Raw genomic sequence first — 18,838 nt, 5'->3', positions numbered from 1 at the left:
ATGTGTAACATCATATTCATCAAAAGACGGTTTATGTGCAAGTAACCGCACCGGTCCGAGCAGGTAACGAGCCAGCATGGGAGACAAGCTCCGATAAGATTGCAGAACAACGTCTGTCCCTGGATCCGAGGAGTGAGCTTTACGCGATCACCAGCTGGCTTCCGTAACATAAGGGCAAATATAGATGACTAAAACCTCATTTACTCATTTTACTCATACTTTTTATCATTTATAATGTCCAAAGCATTGATATTAATATTAAATGCTACTTTTGTGCCTTTAATAGCCTTTTTCTCGCCTGTTTACTGGGTTAAAAATCTTACATTATTCCATCTCCACCTGCTGGTGAAAGCTAGAGCAGCTGGCGATCTTCACTCTGCAATCTATTGCTTTTCCTGCAGTTCCCGGATGTAATGTTGGATTTTAACAGTCGAATTTGATCCACTGAATTTATGGAAGCGAATATTTGAACTGAAATTAAATGAACTGAAAATTACCTTTTGAATATTATACATCGTATTTTTAAAGGGTATTGAATATTTTTTAAGTGAAATCTGAAAATTGAATATGAATTATTGAATTTTTAAGTTTGAAAACGTGTTTGAAATATTTTTCGTTGAAATATTCACAGCTTAAATATACAGATATGTTAAATTTCAGGACCTAAAAATACAAACCCTGGAATTCAAGTCATAAAAATACAAGAACTTGTTAATACGGTGTATTATTTTTTTCAGTTTGTGATATTCAACAAGCTTTTTAATTCAAGACTTTAGGCATTGATTTTGTTCCATACCTGTCAGTGTAAGTTTCGAAATAAATTATTTTAGAATTGTTAAATTAACGTTGGTACCCATGAAAGAAATAAGAATGCTTTGTTTCATTACTAATAATAACGTTAGATAGCTTGTTACGTGTTAAATAACTAACGTTATCACAGAAATGAATTTGTCTGAAAAGCACAAACAAAACGGCATTTTCCCGGTGCATTTAGTGGACTAGCCTACATCAGTGGACTAATGTTGAGAATAGTGAAGGAGGGCATAAGAGGAGGCAATTTCTTCCACCTACAGAACAACACCTTAGCAGCATTGCAGAACACTTTAGCAATCCCTTACACCCTAGTAAACTGCACAACAATATCCTTGCAACCACCCAGTAAAAACAGTGTAAAAACCCCGAAACACCCTAATTAACATCAAGCAACCCCCTAGCAACCTCTTTCTGTCATTCTGTTGCTTTCTATATTGTCTGTCATTCTAAATTTCCCTTGGCTTTTTTGAACAACTTATAACTTCCATAGTACAAATTATTATGTCATTATTATCTTTGGCTCAGAAAATACACAAACACTAAAAATGCATGGAATATTCCAACTGTTGGGGTGTATTAATGGATAATTTTTAAAGGGCTCAAATTTTGGACTTTTTACCAGAAGCAAAATAGGACATTTGTGTCTCCAGACTGTGCCTGTGAAGCGTCAGGTCAAAATTCTCATCAATTTATTTAATATACCTAAATAAAAATGTCAATTTTCAGAGGAAATTGTTGCTGTTTTTTAAAGTTTTTTAAAGTTCTCCCCCCTACATTTGGGGCATTTCACTTCAGAGAAGGATAATCAGGTCGTATGTCAAGATGAACACAGCAAAATGACAGACGTCAACTCTGACACAATGAAACAGAGACCCACAGTCACAAATACCACAATAAGATGAATAAGCCCCACGCACAACTGCCTTAACAGTGTTTTCTGCACACACACATGGATGTTTGCTGTTTGTGCTCATCCACTTTCTGCGAAGTGAGAGAATGCCCTTCAAATGGTAAATATGCTGTTGCATAAAGATCCATTATAGTGAAGTTTCTGTACAAAGTAAACCTGATTTAAGGTCCACAAACTGGGAGTCCCGTCATGTGATTGATGTGTCCTTGTTTATAGTTATGCAGCTTTGCTGATTCCAGTGATAATTATGTAGCTAAAACAATATAGTTTTAAATGCTGTAAAAATACAAAGTGTACCACTTACTACTTCTTGAAGTGCAGCTGATCACAGAGAGTTGGAACAGATCTTTTTAATCCCAGTTCTTTGCAAATTCTGTTTTGTGGTCATTAGGTTTTTGTCGATAGACGATGCCATCATCTATCGCCAATGGCCAATAAACATCACGATACTGAGCGAGGATCGTAGTCCTCCACCCTGCCCCCTTCGCAGCAGCAACCCACTCGCAAAAAATACACACTAAGGTCCCGTTTACACTAAGATGTCTTAAGTTTTAAAAAGACATGAAACACTGGCGTTTCATCTAGCATTTCTGAAAAGCTCTCCTTCCGCACTATACCGCTGAAAACACACATCACGTGACCACAAGCACACACACATGCACATACATGCATGCACTACAGTGTATGCGCACGTCTGAGCTCCAGGCAGTCAACGGGTGCTTTGAGCACAAAACCCCAAAGAGCAGTGGATGTCCGATAGTTTATCAAGGATGTCCGGCTGGATTGCGTCTCGCTATATTTGTTAAATGTGATATTTTTTTAATCATGTCTCTATCTAAGGACTCTTCTGTCTTCTGAATCTATCAGGTAACGTGTCAACGCATCAGTACACTGCTTCAATCTTTTGTTTTCCTGCTTGTACTCAGTAATTTTAGTGAAAACCTCAGATACTGTTGGTTGGTTGCTGTTGGTTGTACACCTTTTTTACCAACCAACTTTTTCGACACCATTATAATGACACAGATCACTCTACCTATTCATGCCAGAGTCCTGTGAAAAAAGTGATTGACAGGTGGTAATTTGTGTGTAACTTCTCTTTATTTATTTATGGTTTGGTTATGGGTAAAACAAAGACCATGCGCGTTAGGTAGTTGAAACTAGGCTACAGTAGGCTACAAATAATTACTTCATTATCAATTAATTAATTCAAAAATAATTAATTCACCGCTGCCTACAACGTCAATGCCATCGTCCATCGCGATGCTTCATATTAGACATCGCCCAATGCTAGTGGTCATTATAATACGGACATGTCAATCAAAATCAGTGGGCGTGGACACCGCATGACTACGTAACGATGCAGTGAACCTCAAAAATCACTGGGGTTTGGATCCTATATTATTGTCAGGAAAAGTTAAAAAAGACATGTCATTACATCAATCCAATATGATTGTGTACACACTATATCTACATACATTTCAGTCCAAACAGCTTCCAAAAGTTGATTTTTTCATGATTTTGCACGACATTCTTAACCCTATTTTAGGTTTATCCATAAATGATTTAAATTTGCATTGAAACATTGAATTTGACTCTTTCTTTCACAGTGCACTTAAAATCATCAAAACACTGATTGAGCAAAACAGAAGCAAAAAAAAAAAGAGAGCGTGAGACACAAAAAGACAGAGAGAGAAGCAGTGGGAGGATGGAAAGAACTGAAAGTTTTTGTGGTGGAATCTAAAAGGGCTTCAGAAGAGAGAAGCTGAACCCAGTAAACTGGCAGAGCTGTTCATCGAATCAAATTGAAGCCTTAGTGCTCTCAGTTTCTCCAGATTGTCCCGTATCCACCTCCTTCCTCAGGACGAGTCTTGCCCGACCAGCCATTTCATCAAATCACCACCAGCTTCAGCTTCAACTTCATCACCCAAAGGTAAAACCCAAAAGGCCAGACCACATTATTTGAGATTAGATTAGAATCTGGAATACCCCTTTAATACAGATCAGCCTACGCCCGCCAAAACCAGACTAATACAGAGACTCGGTTTAAAAGGTTTTTGGAGTAAATTGTTTTCATTTTCTCAAGATCATTTATGATGGTGTTTTCCTGTGGTTGTGCAGCCAGAAGGGTTCCTGTGCGTGATATTCAGCAGTCTTTAGAGATGGTTTTAGTTTCTCTTTCAGTATGAATCTATGATATTTCGCCCACATTATCCCTCTACTAGGTCAATAGTACACCTCTTGTCAACAAGATGTGCGGTTTGAGGTATCGTCCAAGTTTGAGCACAAACAGTGTATGATGGACTGCAAGTGCATGCATGAGTTGATAAATACATGGATGGATCATTTATCTTTCAAGACATATTTTTTTAGTTATTCTGTATTAAGGCTGCACAATATTGGAAAAATCTGACATTGCGTTTTTTTTTTAGATATATATTGCGATATACTGTGTTTACAATTTTACCAAACAATGGAATATAACATATTACATATATATTACAGTCAAGCTTTATTTTAACGGTCACTTCCCGCTATTAGCAAACCATTAACCATGACTTTTGCTTGAATAAACTCAAAATTTGTTCTTTTATTAATAGATGTTAAGGTAGTTTAGGTATTGGGTCATGGATGTAATAAGGTTATGCAGAACATTTAGTTTATGAGTACCAATAAGCAGCCAATATCTCAATAACATACGTGCTAATAAGCAATTAATTAATAGTGAGCATTGATTACTAAAGTGTTATCAAATGTATTAATTTAGATTGATTGGAATGATTCTGTATGGAAGTGAATAATGCAAAAAATGTCAAAATGTAAACTAAAAATGTGGTTTTGTAAATATATATGTAAAAATTACACTGCAAAGTCTTTATTTTACAAATAATGCAGTACATTTATTGTTTGTTAAACTTGTTCCTGAATACTTTAATCTCTCTCAGGCCTTAAAAACATGCAAATTATAATATTTCACTTTGTTATGGTAAAACTCCGCAGTGACTCCACAAATTTCATGTTCTGAACTGTTTTTTGCTCAAACATAATCTCCACTCAACATTGAATATCTATGCGATGTGACTATAGTGGATGCATACTGTACACTGTGATATCGATGCTGAAACAATATTGTGCACCCTATTCTGTACAGTATTTTCATAGTATAGAGGTATTTAAAGGGATAGTTCACCCAAAAAGGAAAGTTTCCTAATTATTCACACTTAAGTGTTTCAAAACCTTTATAGACTTCTTTGTTCTCTTAAACACAAACAATATATTCTGAAGAATGTTGGGAAAAGGACAACCTTTAACAAAGGACAACATTCTTTAAAATATTATTCTTTCTGTTTAATAGAAGAAAGAAACTCAACTGTAGCCCAAATCATAAATGTTTCCGGCATGTTTGTCAGGTAATATTTTTTATTATATTATTTAATATTAAATTTTTTATTTAATTATTTTCCTAGGAACTCTTTTGTGTTGACCCCAAATCAATTTTAGTGAACACATAACTGGTGTTTGTCAGGTAATTATTTTATGTTATTTGACCAGATTGTCTTTAGTTTTCTTTTTTCTTTTCTTTTATGTCTCAGCTTTTGCTGACCAGCCATTAATTTCATGCAAACTCAATCATTTCATGCAAATTCATAACTGATGGTTTGTTGGGTAATTTTGGTGGCAGGGGAAACTCCTTTTTATGGACCAGCAATCATGTTTATGCAAAGTTATATATTAGATATAAACAAACTGGTTTCAGCAGGTGAAGGTTTAGGCTGAAATCAATATTACGGGGTCAGTTTGAAGATTTTATTTAGAGGTCAGATTAAAGCATTTGTCTAGTGTTTGATTATTTTTTTCTTTTAATCTAATAATAGTTATCTGCATCAATCAGTATTAATAAATGTGTAAAAGTTAATTGAAACTTTATATAACAAGTAATATAATATAAAAAAAACTTTTATTGCAGTTTACTTCATTTATACATTTTATTATATTTTAATATTAACCTAATATTTATTTTAATATTTTATTGATATTATTTTAATAATATCTATTTACTTTTTTTTCTTTTTGGCAAAGTTTTAAAGAACGATCCCTGTTAATGGAAATGAGCACTTTGGCATAAGAGCTGATTTGCGTTAGTGTGCGTGTCTGTCTTCCGCTAAAGCTTTGTTTCCAGTCCACACAGTGTGAGTCCAGCCCTGCTGATCCGCTCTACACATTCGCTAACAGCCAATCAATATATCATGAGCCACACAAACACACCACCATACTTACAGGGAAATGAGCTGTGTGTGTGTGTGTGTGTGTGTGTGTGTGTGTGTGTGTGCGTGCGCGTGTGTGTGTGTGTGTGTGTGTGTGTGTGTGTGTGTGTGTGTGTGTGTGTGTGTGTGTGTTTTAATGAAGACTCAAGGGGGGTCGAGTACCTGTCACTCTCAATCGATCTGCCCTCCCCCAGACTGACAGCTTCACCAACCTACCATACACCTGTCTGTCTTTCTGTGTGTGCGTGTGTCCCCATCAGTGTAACATCCTCTTAAAGCATAATGTAAAAAAAATAGTATTTATATTAGCTCACATATATTGTATATAAGTATAATGAATTAGTTTGAATATATCTGAATAATTGTGTATATTTCTTTAAATTTAAATAAAAGGATAGATAATTTAGGTATAATAGGTGACTATTAGTTTAGTTATGAGTTATATTTTTAATACAAATTTATAATTATATATTGTTCTTCAATTATACCCTAAGTAAGTGTATGAAAAATGTATAATTGATATTTTCACAGAGCATGATGAATTCATTCAATTTCTTTTTGGCTTAGTCCCTTTTTAATCAGGGATCGCCACAGCGGAATGAACCGACAACTTATCCAGCGTATGTTTTTATGTTTTACACAGCGGATGCCCTTCCAGCTGCAACCCATCACTGGGAAACACTCATACACTCTCATTTACACACATACACTACGGACAATTTAGCTTACCCAATTCACTTTTACCACATGTCTTTGGACTTGTGGGGTAAGACAGAAATATCATCTGACGCAGCCGAGGCTCAAACCAGCGACCTTCTTATATATAATACACACACACACACACACACACACACACATACATATACACACACACACACACACACACACATACAAACAAACAAACAACACACTAACACACACAACATAGAGTGCCTATAGAAATGCATCATGCCCTGTGAAAATCTATACCTTTACTCACATAACACTCTGCTTTCAAATAATCTACGGGATAAAGTTGTTGAAAGAAACAGGTTGGGAGAAGATTACAAAACCATTTTAAAGACTGGAAAAGTTTCGCTGCTTCTCTAGATTTATTTTGTTAAATATAAAATGTTTTTATTTATTTATAAAAGTCTGAAAATATTTATTTTAAATTATTAAAATAAGAAATATCACCATTATCATCTTTTCTAGTATATGAAAATTGCCTCAATTACCATAATTATAAAAAATGTTTTTCTCAAACACATTAATCCTAAGTAAAACTAAGAATGGCACATATTCAGTAGCTGTGCATCTGTAGTGATTGCACATATTCTGTGTATCCACATCTTTTCCCAATTATCTCTAAGTTAGTCAAAATAATGCAGACCATTATATACATGTAAGCCTTTGTTCATGTATGTTCATGCGAACTCGGCTCTCGACAATCGCAGACAAATTAGGCTAGTGATAGAGGAAGACAGAGAAAGAGCAGCGTGCTGGTGTGTATGTGTGTGTGAGAGTCTGTTCTGAAATGTCACAGCGCAGATCGATGGGGCTTAACGAGGACCGTGGACCTAATGTGGGCACAATCCCCCAAAATGATCTGAACCCGTCCACCAGCTCAATCTCAGACCTGTCGCTCAATGCAGACAGGATCTAGACCTGAATCCGCCCCCCCATACACACACACACACACACACACACACACATTAGGGTTCTTGACTTGGTATTATCCTGTGAAGACACCTGGCACGTCTCTGCTTTTTGAACTTGACAAAGGGGGAGCCCCTCGGCCTCCTCTCCAGTTGCAACAACAAACACAAGCTTCAAGAGAAAAACACTTCTGATGCTTTTACACCAAGGTGCACAGAAAAACGACACTTTGACTCAAATAATCAGAAGATTTTTTTATGATTTCAAAGTGCTAAACAGAGCCTCCAGTGAACCAAAGAGAAAAAAACTAAAACCAAAAAAAAAAAAGACATTGAAAAACGTTTTTTTTTCTTTTTTTCATGTTTCTTTTCCAAAAAAACAATTCACAACTTGTACCACAAGATTTGAAAAAGCTATCAGATAAAAACACTTCAAAATATTAGTTTTGTATTGTGTATATATATATATTTATATATTTATAGAATTTGTACTTTCTCATCTGTTCAAACCGCTGCCATATGATAAAGTAAGCGAGAACGCCCAGTCAGTAAGTGTGTTCAAGCCCTTGTGGAGCCGGCAGTCTTTGCAAAATAAATACAAGCAGAGGCGAGAAGGAGAAAACCATGCATATAATCCGTTTTTACTTTTTTTGTACATACAAAAGACATTTTTTGCAACAATGTCCTCCATATTAATAAATGGCGTAGACAGTATAAACATACAAAAATGAGCATGAACGCGGAATGTTTCATTCCTTCCATCCTCTCTCTGCACCTGCACCTCACCTGATCCACTTCCTGTTGTTTTTTTAAGTGCTTAAAGCCCAGTTCTACTTTTTTTTTTTTAGTCCTAAGGCTAAAATCCCTTGGTTTTTCTTCACAATAATAATGAAAACAAAAACAAACCCTACTTTGATTTCAAGTCTGTGGAACTTCGTCGTTTAAAAAGTTAGTGCGCAGACTGGGCTAAATCTTCTCAATCAAAATCCATCAGCCTTACGAGGCAAAGTCTTAGTATTAAAATAATTTAGAGTTTGAAATAGGACTGGAACAAACACGCTTTCTCGTTCTCTCCCGCGACGTTTACAATAGCACTTAGTAAATTGCACTTGTTTGCAGGATTTTCGGGGTGCGATCAACTGTGATTCTGGACATTAATGCACTCTGTGTGGCGAAAGCCTCCTACGCGTTTTCACACACACATCCACTTCGTTTCTGCCAATGACAGTTGATATGTCATAATCTGGCATCTGAAGCTCCGTGCGTATGTGTGAAAGGACAGTTCGCGTGCACTTGTGTGTCTGTGAGTGTATGTTTGTGATGAACACCACTGCTGTCATTGAGGTGGATTGTGGTGGAAACATTTGGACCACCTGCGATGAAGCCGTAAAGGGTGTTTCTTCACATGCACACACACATACACACATACACACACAGTAATACTTCTACTGACGTGACTCGCTGAGCTATAGACTGTACGTCAGAAACACTCAAACCCTGGCTTGTATCTACATTATCAGGCGCAGAGCAGAGATTAAAAGCGCTTATATGATTGGTTTCTCCTCAGACACGTTTGATTTGGGGCAAATCGAGTTCAGTGTCACTGTTAGCTACTGGCTCTGTCCCTCCCAGGGTGAGTTTATAGTCGCTGTGGGCGTGTCTGAGCGAGTGTGCAAAAAAATGTGGGCGTGGCCATCAATAGGGCAAGGTGTCCAAGAACCTATCGATGAGTGGTGGGGGTGGGACCAGGTCCTCCAGCTTCAGGTAGAAGATCCTTTGTAGGCCTTGCGTACGCTGAGACCGAAGCTCCGCCCTTAAGCCCAGCACAGCCCCCACTGGGGGTGGGGCCTTGCCGGTGGAAGCCACACCTCCAGCATTGATGGAGTTCAGGTGGTCTCGCAGACAGCAGATCAGTTTGGATTGCAGCTCCTCCACTTTTTTGGGCTCCTTTAGACCGGGACATTGTTCTGAAATTAGATGAAAGAGCGAGAAAGAGGATGAGTGCTTTGTTTAAGATACAAGAGTTCATTATAGCACCATTGAAACACCCACACACACAAAACTTGCTATTTCACAATCTGTTAAATATCTGCAGTCGAGATTTTTTTTTTTATTTTGGACCCAGGTTTGTATGTATATTAATGTGGTGAAAATACCTTTCACTAAATTATCTCTGTTAAAATATTATTTATAATGTACATCATTTTAAATCAGCATCAAAGCAAGTTTATATCAGTATCAAACGTTTGTCAAATATATTTACATACTTATATAATTTTATATTGTATTGAATTGTATTGATATTAATGTATTTTGTACAACGGATTTTATGTGGTTTTTGTGGAATTTAAAATTTTAACATTTTGAATGGATAAAAACTATAAAGTAAAACATGGTGTCATTAAGAACCTTCACTGATCAAATAAAACTTGAACAATTTATAAAATAAATAAAGATTTTTCAATATAGGTAATATATTTTGGTGCATCTGAAAAAAACAGATTAAACAGATATATTTATTAATATAATATTTTAATCACCAAACATCTTTAGAAATAGAAAGATAATACATTTTAAATCCACGTGAAATACTGCAACACAAAAATTTCAAACTTACAAATTTTAACTAAATTTTATATGTATTATAGTTATCTTTTCTGTTTTTTAAAACATTTTTTATTTAATATTATTCCCAAACATATACAGTTGAATCAGAATTATTATCCCCCCTTAACACATTTCTAAACATAATAGTATTAATAACTTGTTTCTAATAACTGATTTACTTTATCTTTGCCATGACGCCAGTAAATAATATTTTACTAGATATTTTTCAAGACACTAGTATTCAGCCTAATGTGACATTTGAATACTTAACTAGGTTAATTAGATTAACAAGGCAGGTTAGGGGTAATTAGGCAAGTTTTTGTATAATGATGGTTTGCTCTGTAGACTAAAAAATAGCTTAAAGGGGCTAATAATTTTGACCTTAAAATGGTGTTTAAAAAATAAAAAGCTGCTTTTATCCAAGCATAAATAAAACAAATAAGACTTCCTCCAGAAGAAAAAAATATTATCAGACATACTGTGACAATTTCCTTGCTCTCGTCAACATTTAAATATTCCCAAAATCCCAAATATATTAAAAGTATTTAATCTCAAATATTTGGAAAATATTTTTTTTAATAATTCAAGGGGGCTAATAATTCTGACTTCAACTGTACATTTGGCCCAATACTTTTTGGACTGTAATTTTAAGTTATTTTGTTAGAATAACTCCAGATTTGGCGTTAATACTGACTAATTTAATGTATATGCACAAAGATATCATTGTAAAACATCCTATAGAAAATATTCATTTAAAAGAGAGATTTTTGAGGGGTGTACAATACATCACAATAAAATCTGATATTGATTCTTAAGCCACAGATTAAACATTTGCAGAAACATCAACATAATCCTGATATGATGATATATTTACAAATATTTCTATTAAAAATAACTAATTAATTATTCTTTGCGAATATCATTCCCAATCGGCAATCGAATGCAACTCTCTATCCCCATTTCAAACATTCTGCATATACATGTGTCCACAATATGAATTTACAAGAGCCATGGAGCAGAAGTGCAAAGAGATGCTGGCTTACTTTGGATATACCAGAGTGTGTGTATGTGTGTTTCAAATCTATGTACCTAGAACCACTCCATTGTCACTGCATTCAGCCTCTGTCCTTCCTCACTCTAACTGTTTTTTTTCCTCTCGCTCTCTCTGTGTCTCTCCCTCTCTCCAGGGGGATGATCGATGGCGCTCTTTCACCGCAGACACTTTTAGAGGGTCGATAGACTGAGTGGAGGAGTGGAGAGAGGCAGAGAGAGAGAGCTGGAACGAGTGAGAGAGGTAGAGACTGGGGCTCTGCTGAGTAGCGCTCAATTCCTCTACAGAGTTGAGTGCTACACTGTGAGGGCTACCAAACACACTTGCACGCACACACACACAGCACACACCTTCCTCTCTAGATTGTGGCAGAGACAAGAGAGGTGAAGCCTGGGTGCTGGATGGGTGACTGAGTAAACTGATTGACAGATATTTTTCACTTACTGTCTTTAAAGACAATGTTAATGTTCCTGTTTACTTTTTTAATGCACGTTCTTGTTCTAAATTTGTGAATGACCCCACCCCCTTCCAAAAAAAATTATCAAAAATCACCCCCACATTAACATGATGCAAATACATTTTTTTTTTGTAGAAAATCTCATGTAATATATGTCTTTGAACAAATAATTCAGTCACATTATGTGTTGACATCATACATTAAAGCAGTCACAGTTTTTATACACATCTAAGAAATTATCCATCCCAAGTGACTGCAAAGAACAATAAACCATAAAGCACTTTTTATGCAATAGTCTAAACCACATGGACCAAAAGCCAGCTGTTTTTAATGTCTCTCTTAATGCTTGCCAGAATGCTCCTGTGCTTCTGTGTCTGTGGTGGAAGGTGTGTTTGTCTGTATATAGGTCGACCTGCTGTTTAGCCTCTGTGTTAATAATGCATGGTAAGACCCAAGCACCTGCTGACCCAAACACACACACACACACACTGTCCTACTTTGTCGACCAGTAATCAACCATCCACCTGCGCTCAAAGAAGAGATGCACACAAAACTCACACCATCTCTGTGTGTGTGTGCGCGATTAATGGGGATTATTTCCGATATCCAGGTAAACCTAATCTCTGTCAGCACCTGTCCCACACCTGTGATCACTGTGACGACCGCTAGCAGTCATATAAAGAGGGTTTAAATACACAAAATCAAGAATGACAACATGACAAGGGAGCCAGGAGGAAGTGAACATGTTGAATGCATAATAGAGCATTTAACCCAAAGTAAACTTCCATGGTCCATGTGCTGTGATGGTTTCATTTGTGTAAATATTGTCATCAGAGAGTCTAATGACATCTGTGTGCATGTTGCATATGAGTAAACCCTCTGGTTCAACTCAGACTTAAAACTGCAGCGTCTATCATCAGTCGAGGAGTGAGGTTTACCTGTGCAGCACTGCTACACTTACCCTGTAAGCCTCACTCCCATCTGTGTCATGGCACCAATTTAACCCTTCTGGCTCTATTTTGGTATGGGAGGTGGGCACACTAACAAAGACTGCAGCCTGACAGCCACTAATGTTCCTTTTGATGCCAGATGAGTGATGTTTACTGGCACAGCTCTTAGTAGGCGGCCTTCACTACATTCACCCCCACTAACTCTCTGTCCCATCCAAGTCACAGCACCAATATAATCCTTCTGGTTCTACTTGCCCTACACTGAACAGGATTTATACCAGTGTTTTTGGGCTGGGAGTGAGAAAGGGAAATAGAAGGTGCTACATTTGGTTTTTGGGGAGGCCTCTCCTGTGGCCTGGTTGGATGGATGCACAAAATCTCATTTTATGAAGTCGGTCATTAGGGTTTGCTTAACTTACTGTTGTATGAATGCAATGAATTAGGGCTGCACAATTAATCAAAAAAAGATTGCGATCTGGATTCGATCCTACACACGATCTTAATTCTGCTTTTCTACGATTCAGCCAATTATATTTTCAAGGTAAGGAGAGAAGCATAAAGGCAGTTGCACTAGTCTTCACATTTTATATTCATTGCTCAGCAACATGGACACCTCCAAATGGTGTTGAAAGAGTCACATACTGTATTTATAAGGTATAATTCAGCCAAAAATGTCATTTGTGTCTTAATGTAATGATGTATTCGAGAGCACGCAAACGTGCTACCAGTGATGTCTACTTTAGTCAACAGAACCTGCAAAGGCTATGAAAAGAGCTAATAAAGTTGTAAGTAGTGTTAAGTTTGTTTTACAGAGTGATTGTTTGGGTGCCGTGCGGGAAGTTTGATTTGCATCTATGTTTTTTTTTATAAAGTGACTGCAGCCATGACATGAGCGCAGTGAAAGTGAAACCGAAAGCGAGAACAACATTTAAATAATCTTATCGCATTTTAGAGTTATGATTGTGACAAGCATTTAACACTTTTTTTTTTTCTTGACACGCTATTCATATTAACCTCTATATTACATCTACAGAATCGTGAGGAAATCAAGATCTTGATTTGACAGTTTTATTTTAGCCAGAATTGTGCAGCCCTATACTATGAATTTGAACAACATTCCACTTCTTATGTAATATGGATGGAAGTGTATTTAGAAAAACAATATTTGTCAAACACAAACCGCAAGACAAAGTAGAATGCCTAAAATGAAGTAAACCTGGACCTTCACACAGGAATTGCAACTAGGTGTATTTGTGAGGGTATGATTTACCTGTTAGCAACACTAAGGCGCACAAGCAGGAGAACGCAGGCATGTCGAGGTTGAGTTCCTGGAGGTGGGCACTGAAGTCTCGAATAGAGTCTAGCCACTCTCCGAAGCCACGCAGACACTGCAGCCGGTGCAGGACCAGCCCCGTACAAAACACAAACTTCTCATCCACCAGCAAAGACCTAAGAAAACGAGAGAGAGATGGGGGTGGTTTAGATGAAGAACTGTTGTTATTTATACTGCTTCAAGGTGCCGTTTGAAGCCATGAGTTCAGTCGTCTCCTTTCATCTTTTAATTAATCGCTGTTCTTCTCATTCCCTTCAGAACAGGTACCTGTTTCAATTTACCAAGCCTCTAATTCTGTACATATCAGAAAGCACACACAGTCTACGCTGTGACACACACACACACACACACACACACACACATGCTGATTATCACCTCTTTCTGATTCATGTGATGACGATCTGCTCTCTGATTGGCTGCTGAATCTGCGTTTAAGGCATACTGCACGGAAACAATTACCATAGCGACAAATGAAAGCCAGGACAGGGAAGAGCACATCAAAGATAGGAATGGACCTAATTATGCCAAGCTTTCCCAATTAAAGCTTTTAAAACATTCCTGAGATTATACTCTTTATTTCTCTCCCTCGCTCTCTCCCTCTTTCTCTCAGCTCTGTCCTTCAGGGTTGAAGGGTTGTGGGTCAAAGCAGTAAACTTTTATCCTCACTGTATTTTCAAGAAGATCATTTATGTGTAATTGCAGCAAAACACTCGCTCTCCACTCATCCATCGCCCTCTTCTTCTCCATCCACTCATCGTTTCTCTCTTTTGGTCCGTCTTTAGCCCTTCGCTCTCAACCCTGCAATTTAGGAAGAAAAACTTCCTCCCTTTTTTCCCATAGAGTGCTGGTTTCTGCCGCGTGAACTGTTCTTCATTAGTCTGCACGAAAACACACTCGTATAGACGAGAAGAGGAGGAGTAATGGAAAGAGGACGAAGGGAAATACAGCGAGGAGGAATATTCGAGAGTCATCTTCCGAGCTGCTTTTGAAGCCCAGAGGGGTAAATAATCAAAATGTGTGCTTCATTAATGCAGCCTAATGGTTTTACGCCACTGCACATGAATGCATATATACAGAACCCACAAACACAGCACTGATGATGGAAAGTGAGCATCACTTTTCTCTGTTGACTCCAGTAGGGCACTTGAAGTGAGAACTATGAAGGGCCTTGTGTTCTTGTATGTGGGCCTCTAGAACACGTAAAGATATTCTGTACTGTTGCTTTTTTGATAGGTAAATTAATGCGTAAATTAGGGCTAGGCAATTATTTGAAATCGACATTTAGAACCTAAATAAAATAATCAAACAATTTTTCCAGGTCAATTTTTTTTTGATTACTTTACCTATCAAGTGTGGAGACTAGCACATGCAAATGGTCCGGCACAGCCTTGACGCAGTTGCCTACCCTACTCTGCTATACAGTAGATACCCTATACCTTCTTACCTTCTACTTTAGTATTAAAAATATTGAAAATAATTAATTTTGTTTCCAAAAGTGCAAGTTATTTATTTATTTACTTTTTTATTAGAAAAAAGTCACTGTTTGTTTGAGACAATGGGTGTTTTAATTTCATTTATTCTGTGTTGATGTTTAATAAATGATCATAGATAGAAGATAGTGTGTGTTATTTTAAAATCAAGTAATGCAACCTTCATTCCAAAATATCACTCACTTGTAACATGTGAGCAAATTTACTGTACAATTTTGGTTTTCAAAAATTGTATTTCAGCCATACATTTACATGACAATAGCGGGTGAGGGCGTGAAACTGCAAAGCTTCTAAATCAAGTTTCAAAATGCAGATTAGTGCAAACTACAAAATGTTGTTTGTGAAAGCAGTGATGACGTGCATATACATGCATGAGTACATGACAGCCAAACTAATGTAATAATGTGCACACACTAATGTAATAATGTACACAGATTATCCCCAATGTCTTACTGGTCTGCATGCAAAATACAGTGTTTGCTCAATTTTTTGGTTTTAATCACTTTTTCAGAGTGAGCAGAAATAGTTTAGACAATGTTGTGTGTATAAAACGTTCAAACCTTTCAAATTGTTTATTTTAAATATACAGTTGAAGTCAGAATTATTAGCCTCCCTTTGAATTTCTTTTCTTTTTTTTAACCGAGCAAGGAAATAATTTTGACTTGATATCACTGTAATTTTTCCTTGTTGACTCAAACTTAAAGTAATTTTACAGATGCTAAACAGGCCATCTTTCTATATATCACTGTCATTTTTTTTTTACCTAAACATTCTAAATAAGCAAACTTTCCATTCATCAAATTAGCTTGAAAATATACCACACTATTTCCACAAAAAACGAACTAAATCTGCATATTAGAAAGATTTCTTAAAGATTAAATGGTACTGAAAACTTAAATATTGGCTGCTGAAGGATTTAAACAATAACAATGGTCCCAGCATATTTGCTGTTTTAGATTTTTAATTTCTATAGCTTCCAAGAATCCGAAAAGATCCACATATTGATAAATGATGTTATGATAGCTGTTTTAACATTAAGTTATGATTGAATTGCATTGTATTACAGTTATGAAATAGTTTGAAATAACAAGCTGGAAATGTTCATGGGCCAGTGACATGACCACATTGAAATGGTCTATACAGAACTTTATATTTTTGCATAAATAAATGCATCCTTGGTGAGAATAAAAGACTTCTTTCAAGCATCCCACAACTTGTGAATGGCAGCAAAGCTCTAAAAACGGAGTTTTTTCAGTAAAAAAAAATCAATTACACCACTAAGGATAATAAACATGATACTAAATGGCAAAATTAATTACTTTATAAATGAATGGCATCCTTAACTAATGGAGACTTTCATAGTGGGTTCATAAATATCATTTGCAATAGTTCTACAAAGAGCAAACAGAATGAGTGAAAGCTCATCATTATTACAGAACAATATTAACAACAGCACGCTTGAAGATGGAAACACACATTCTTTTTAAATCTGCGTCAGAGCGAGTCAGTCTCTCTGCCACCGATTCATTCATTCATTAACCTCACTATGGCCGCATGGCGTAAGGATACATGCATACGCACGTGTGCGTTTGTGAGCCACATCGGATACCACTCTCTGGTGAGTGTTTTAGTGGCCAACATTCTATTTCCTAACATGTGAGAACTGTGAACGCTTGTGAGCAAAAAAATGTGCAAGTTTGCCCATATCATGAAGACGCCACACACAGTGCGAGATTTCGAGTGTCCATGACGTAAGCCCGGATGAATCCCCCACTTAAATGAGTCAGAGCCCAAGTCTGCAGCTCCCTACTGAGGCTGTGACGCCACCACCCACTGCCCTCCCTCCCCGCACCTGCTCCTCCACGATCAGAAAGAGAGAGAGAAACACAGAAAGAGCACCAGAGCTGCTTCAACAGGGAGCAGCTGAGCTGAGACCAAAATCCACTTCCTGTTAGAGCAACATCAGAATGTTACTGAATCACTCAGACACATCCACACACGCACACGTTTACTTAAAGTCAAGAACCAACAGGTTACTTCTAGTCTTGACTCAAACTCGGACTTGTGAATAAAACTGATGCGACAAGTCATAAGTTTAGGGGAATGTAGTTAACAAAAACCCTGCATTGTTTTTAAAGCAACTGTTGAGTTACATTTTGAAAGAAAAGGCGGCAATCTTTTTATAAGATGCCTAAAGTTTAGCTTGAAACACCCCAAAGATGATTAATTAAAGCTTGTCAAATTGGCCCCTAATTAGGTGTGAATAGACATCTTTTTTGTGTGTGTCCCTTTAATTGCAAATGAGCTGCTTCTTTAAAGTAGATAGTGGAGCTTTTGCATGCTATTCTGACAAAAAACAATAAAGCAAGCAAATCTAATGTAGCCTTACATGTTCAAACTGCATTCTGACAAAAAAGTTACAACCACTAGTTGCAGTGTCAAAATTAATATGGTGCATCGCAATGCAGATTCTGACAATTCAGTATGATATGTGTGCAAGATGTGTGCACGAGTAGATTAATAATATGGCGAGGGAGGCGAGATGTGTGCGCAAAAGAGATGAGATGTGAGTAATTAATAATGCGGCAGTTATTTTAATAGCAGACATTTACACTAAAAAAAAAAAAGTTGACTAAACTTCAAATTTTAAGGCAACACACTTCAGGACACTTTTGAGTTGACTCAAGTTTCAAGCCATTAACTCCACTTGACTCGTTTTGAGTAAACTCCTAAATGTCCTGAAGTTTGTTGCCTAAAACTGCACAAAAATTTTATGTTGAGTCTTTTTATTTGAATTTTTTTTTTACAGTGTAGACATATTTTGCTGCTTGTGAGTTTGCTTGGACAGTCTGAAGATCTCCTATGTCAGTGCTAAGGGCACACTGCAAAAAAAACTTTTGCTAAAACCTCTCTTACCTGTGTGAACACAACATATTTAAAATATGAAGTGACATGCATCCCAGCAAGCTTTTTTCCTTTTTAAAAGATGTCTAATAGATGTTTAATAGACGTCTAAACAGTCATCTTGGCTAAAACAAGGCTAAATTTGGGCTGTCAGTGAAAATCTAATAGACGTCTAAGAATGGGCCAAATATAGACTAATCGTCAAATAAACAGAAATGAATGACGACACATAAAGTCTGTCTAATCTGTCTATTTTGGTGACTAGTCTAGTTTTGGGCTATTCCTAGATGTCTATTGAATTTTCACTGACAGCCCAAGTTTAGCCTTGTTTTAGCCAAGATAACTATGTTTAGATATCTGTTCAACACAAAATTGTTTGCTGGGATGTTTTAGATTTGAAGTATTGACCTTCAGAAACAGCACT

General features: G+C 36.8%; 1 protein-coding gene across 9 annotated transcripts in view; it reads right to left on the bottom strand.

Moving 5' to 3' along the window:
• Positions 1-8,237: 8,237 nt before the first annotated feature.
• Positions 8,238-18,838, bottom strand: part of nr4a3 (nuclear receptor subfamily 4, group A, member 3) — a 31,798-nt gene continuing 21,197 nt past the window's right edge. For 8 of the 9 annotated variants that reach the window (XM_009292332.5, XM_073924945.1, XM_073924946.1 and 5 more), the window contains 2 exons: positions 13,958-14,136; positions 8,238-9,589 (listed from right to left, as the gene is read on the bottom strand). In XM_009292332.5, the coding sequence (XP_009290607.1) occupies positions 9,318-9,589; positions 13,958-14,136 (451 nt within the window). In that variant the 3' untranslated portion in view covers positions 8,238-9,317. The remainder of the gene's footprint in view (positions 9,590-13,957; positions 14,137-18,838) is intronic. The other variant, NM_001172629.1, reaches the window with a different exon arrangement.

The sequence above is a fragment of the Danio rerio genome, chromosome 16 (assembly GCF_049306965.1).
Source record: "Danio rerio strain Tuebingen ecotype United States chromosome 16, GRCz12tu, whole genome shotgun sequence".
In the NCBI taxonomy this organism is placed as follows: domain Eukaryota; kingdom Metazoa; phylum Chordata; class Actinopteri; order Cypriniformes; family Danionidae; genus Danio; species Danio rerio.
Note: the sequence above shows the minus strand (reverse complement) of the source record. Positions and strands in the feature narration are given on the sequence as shown.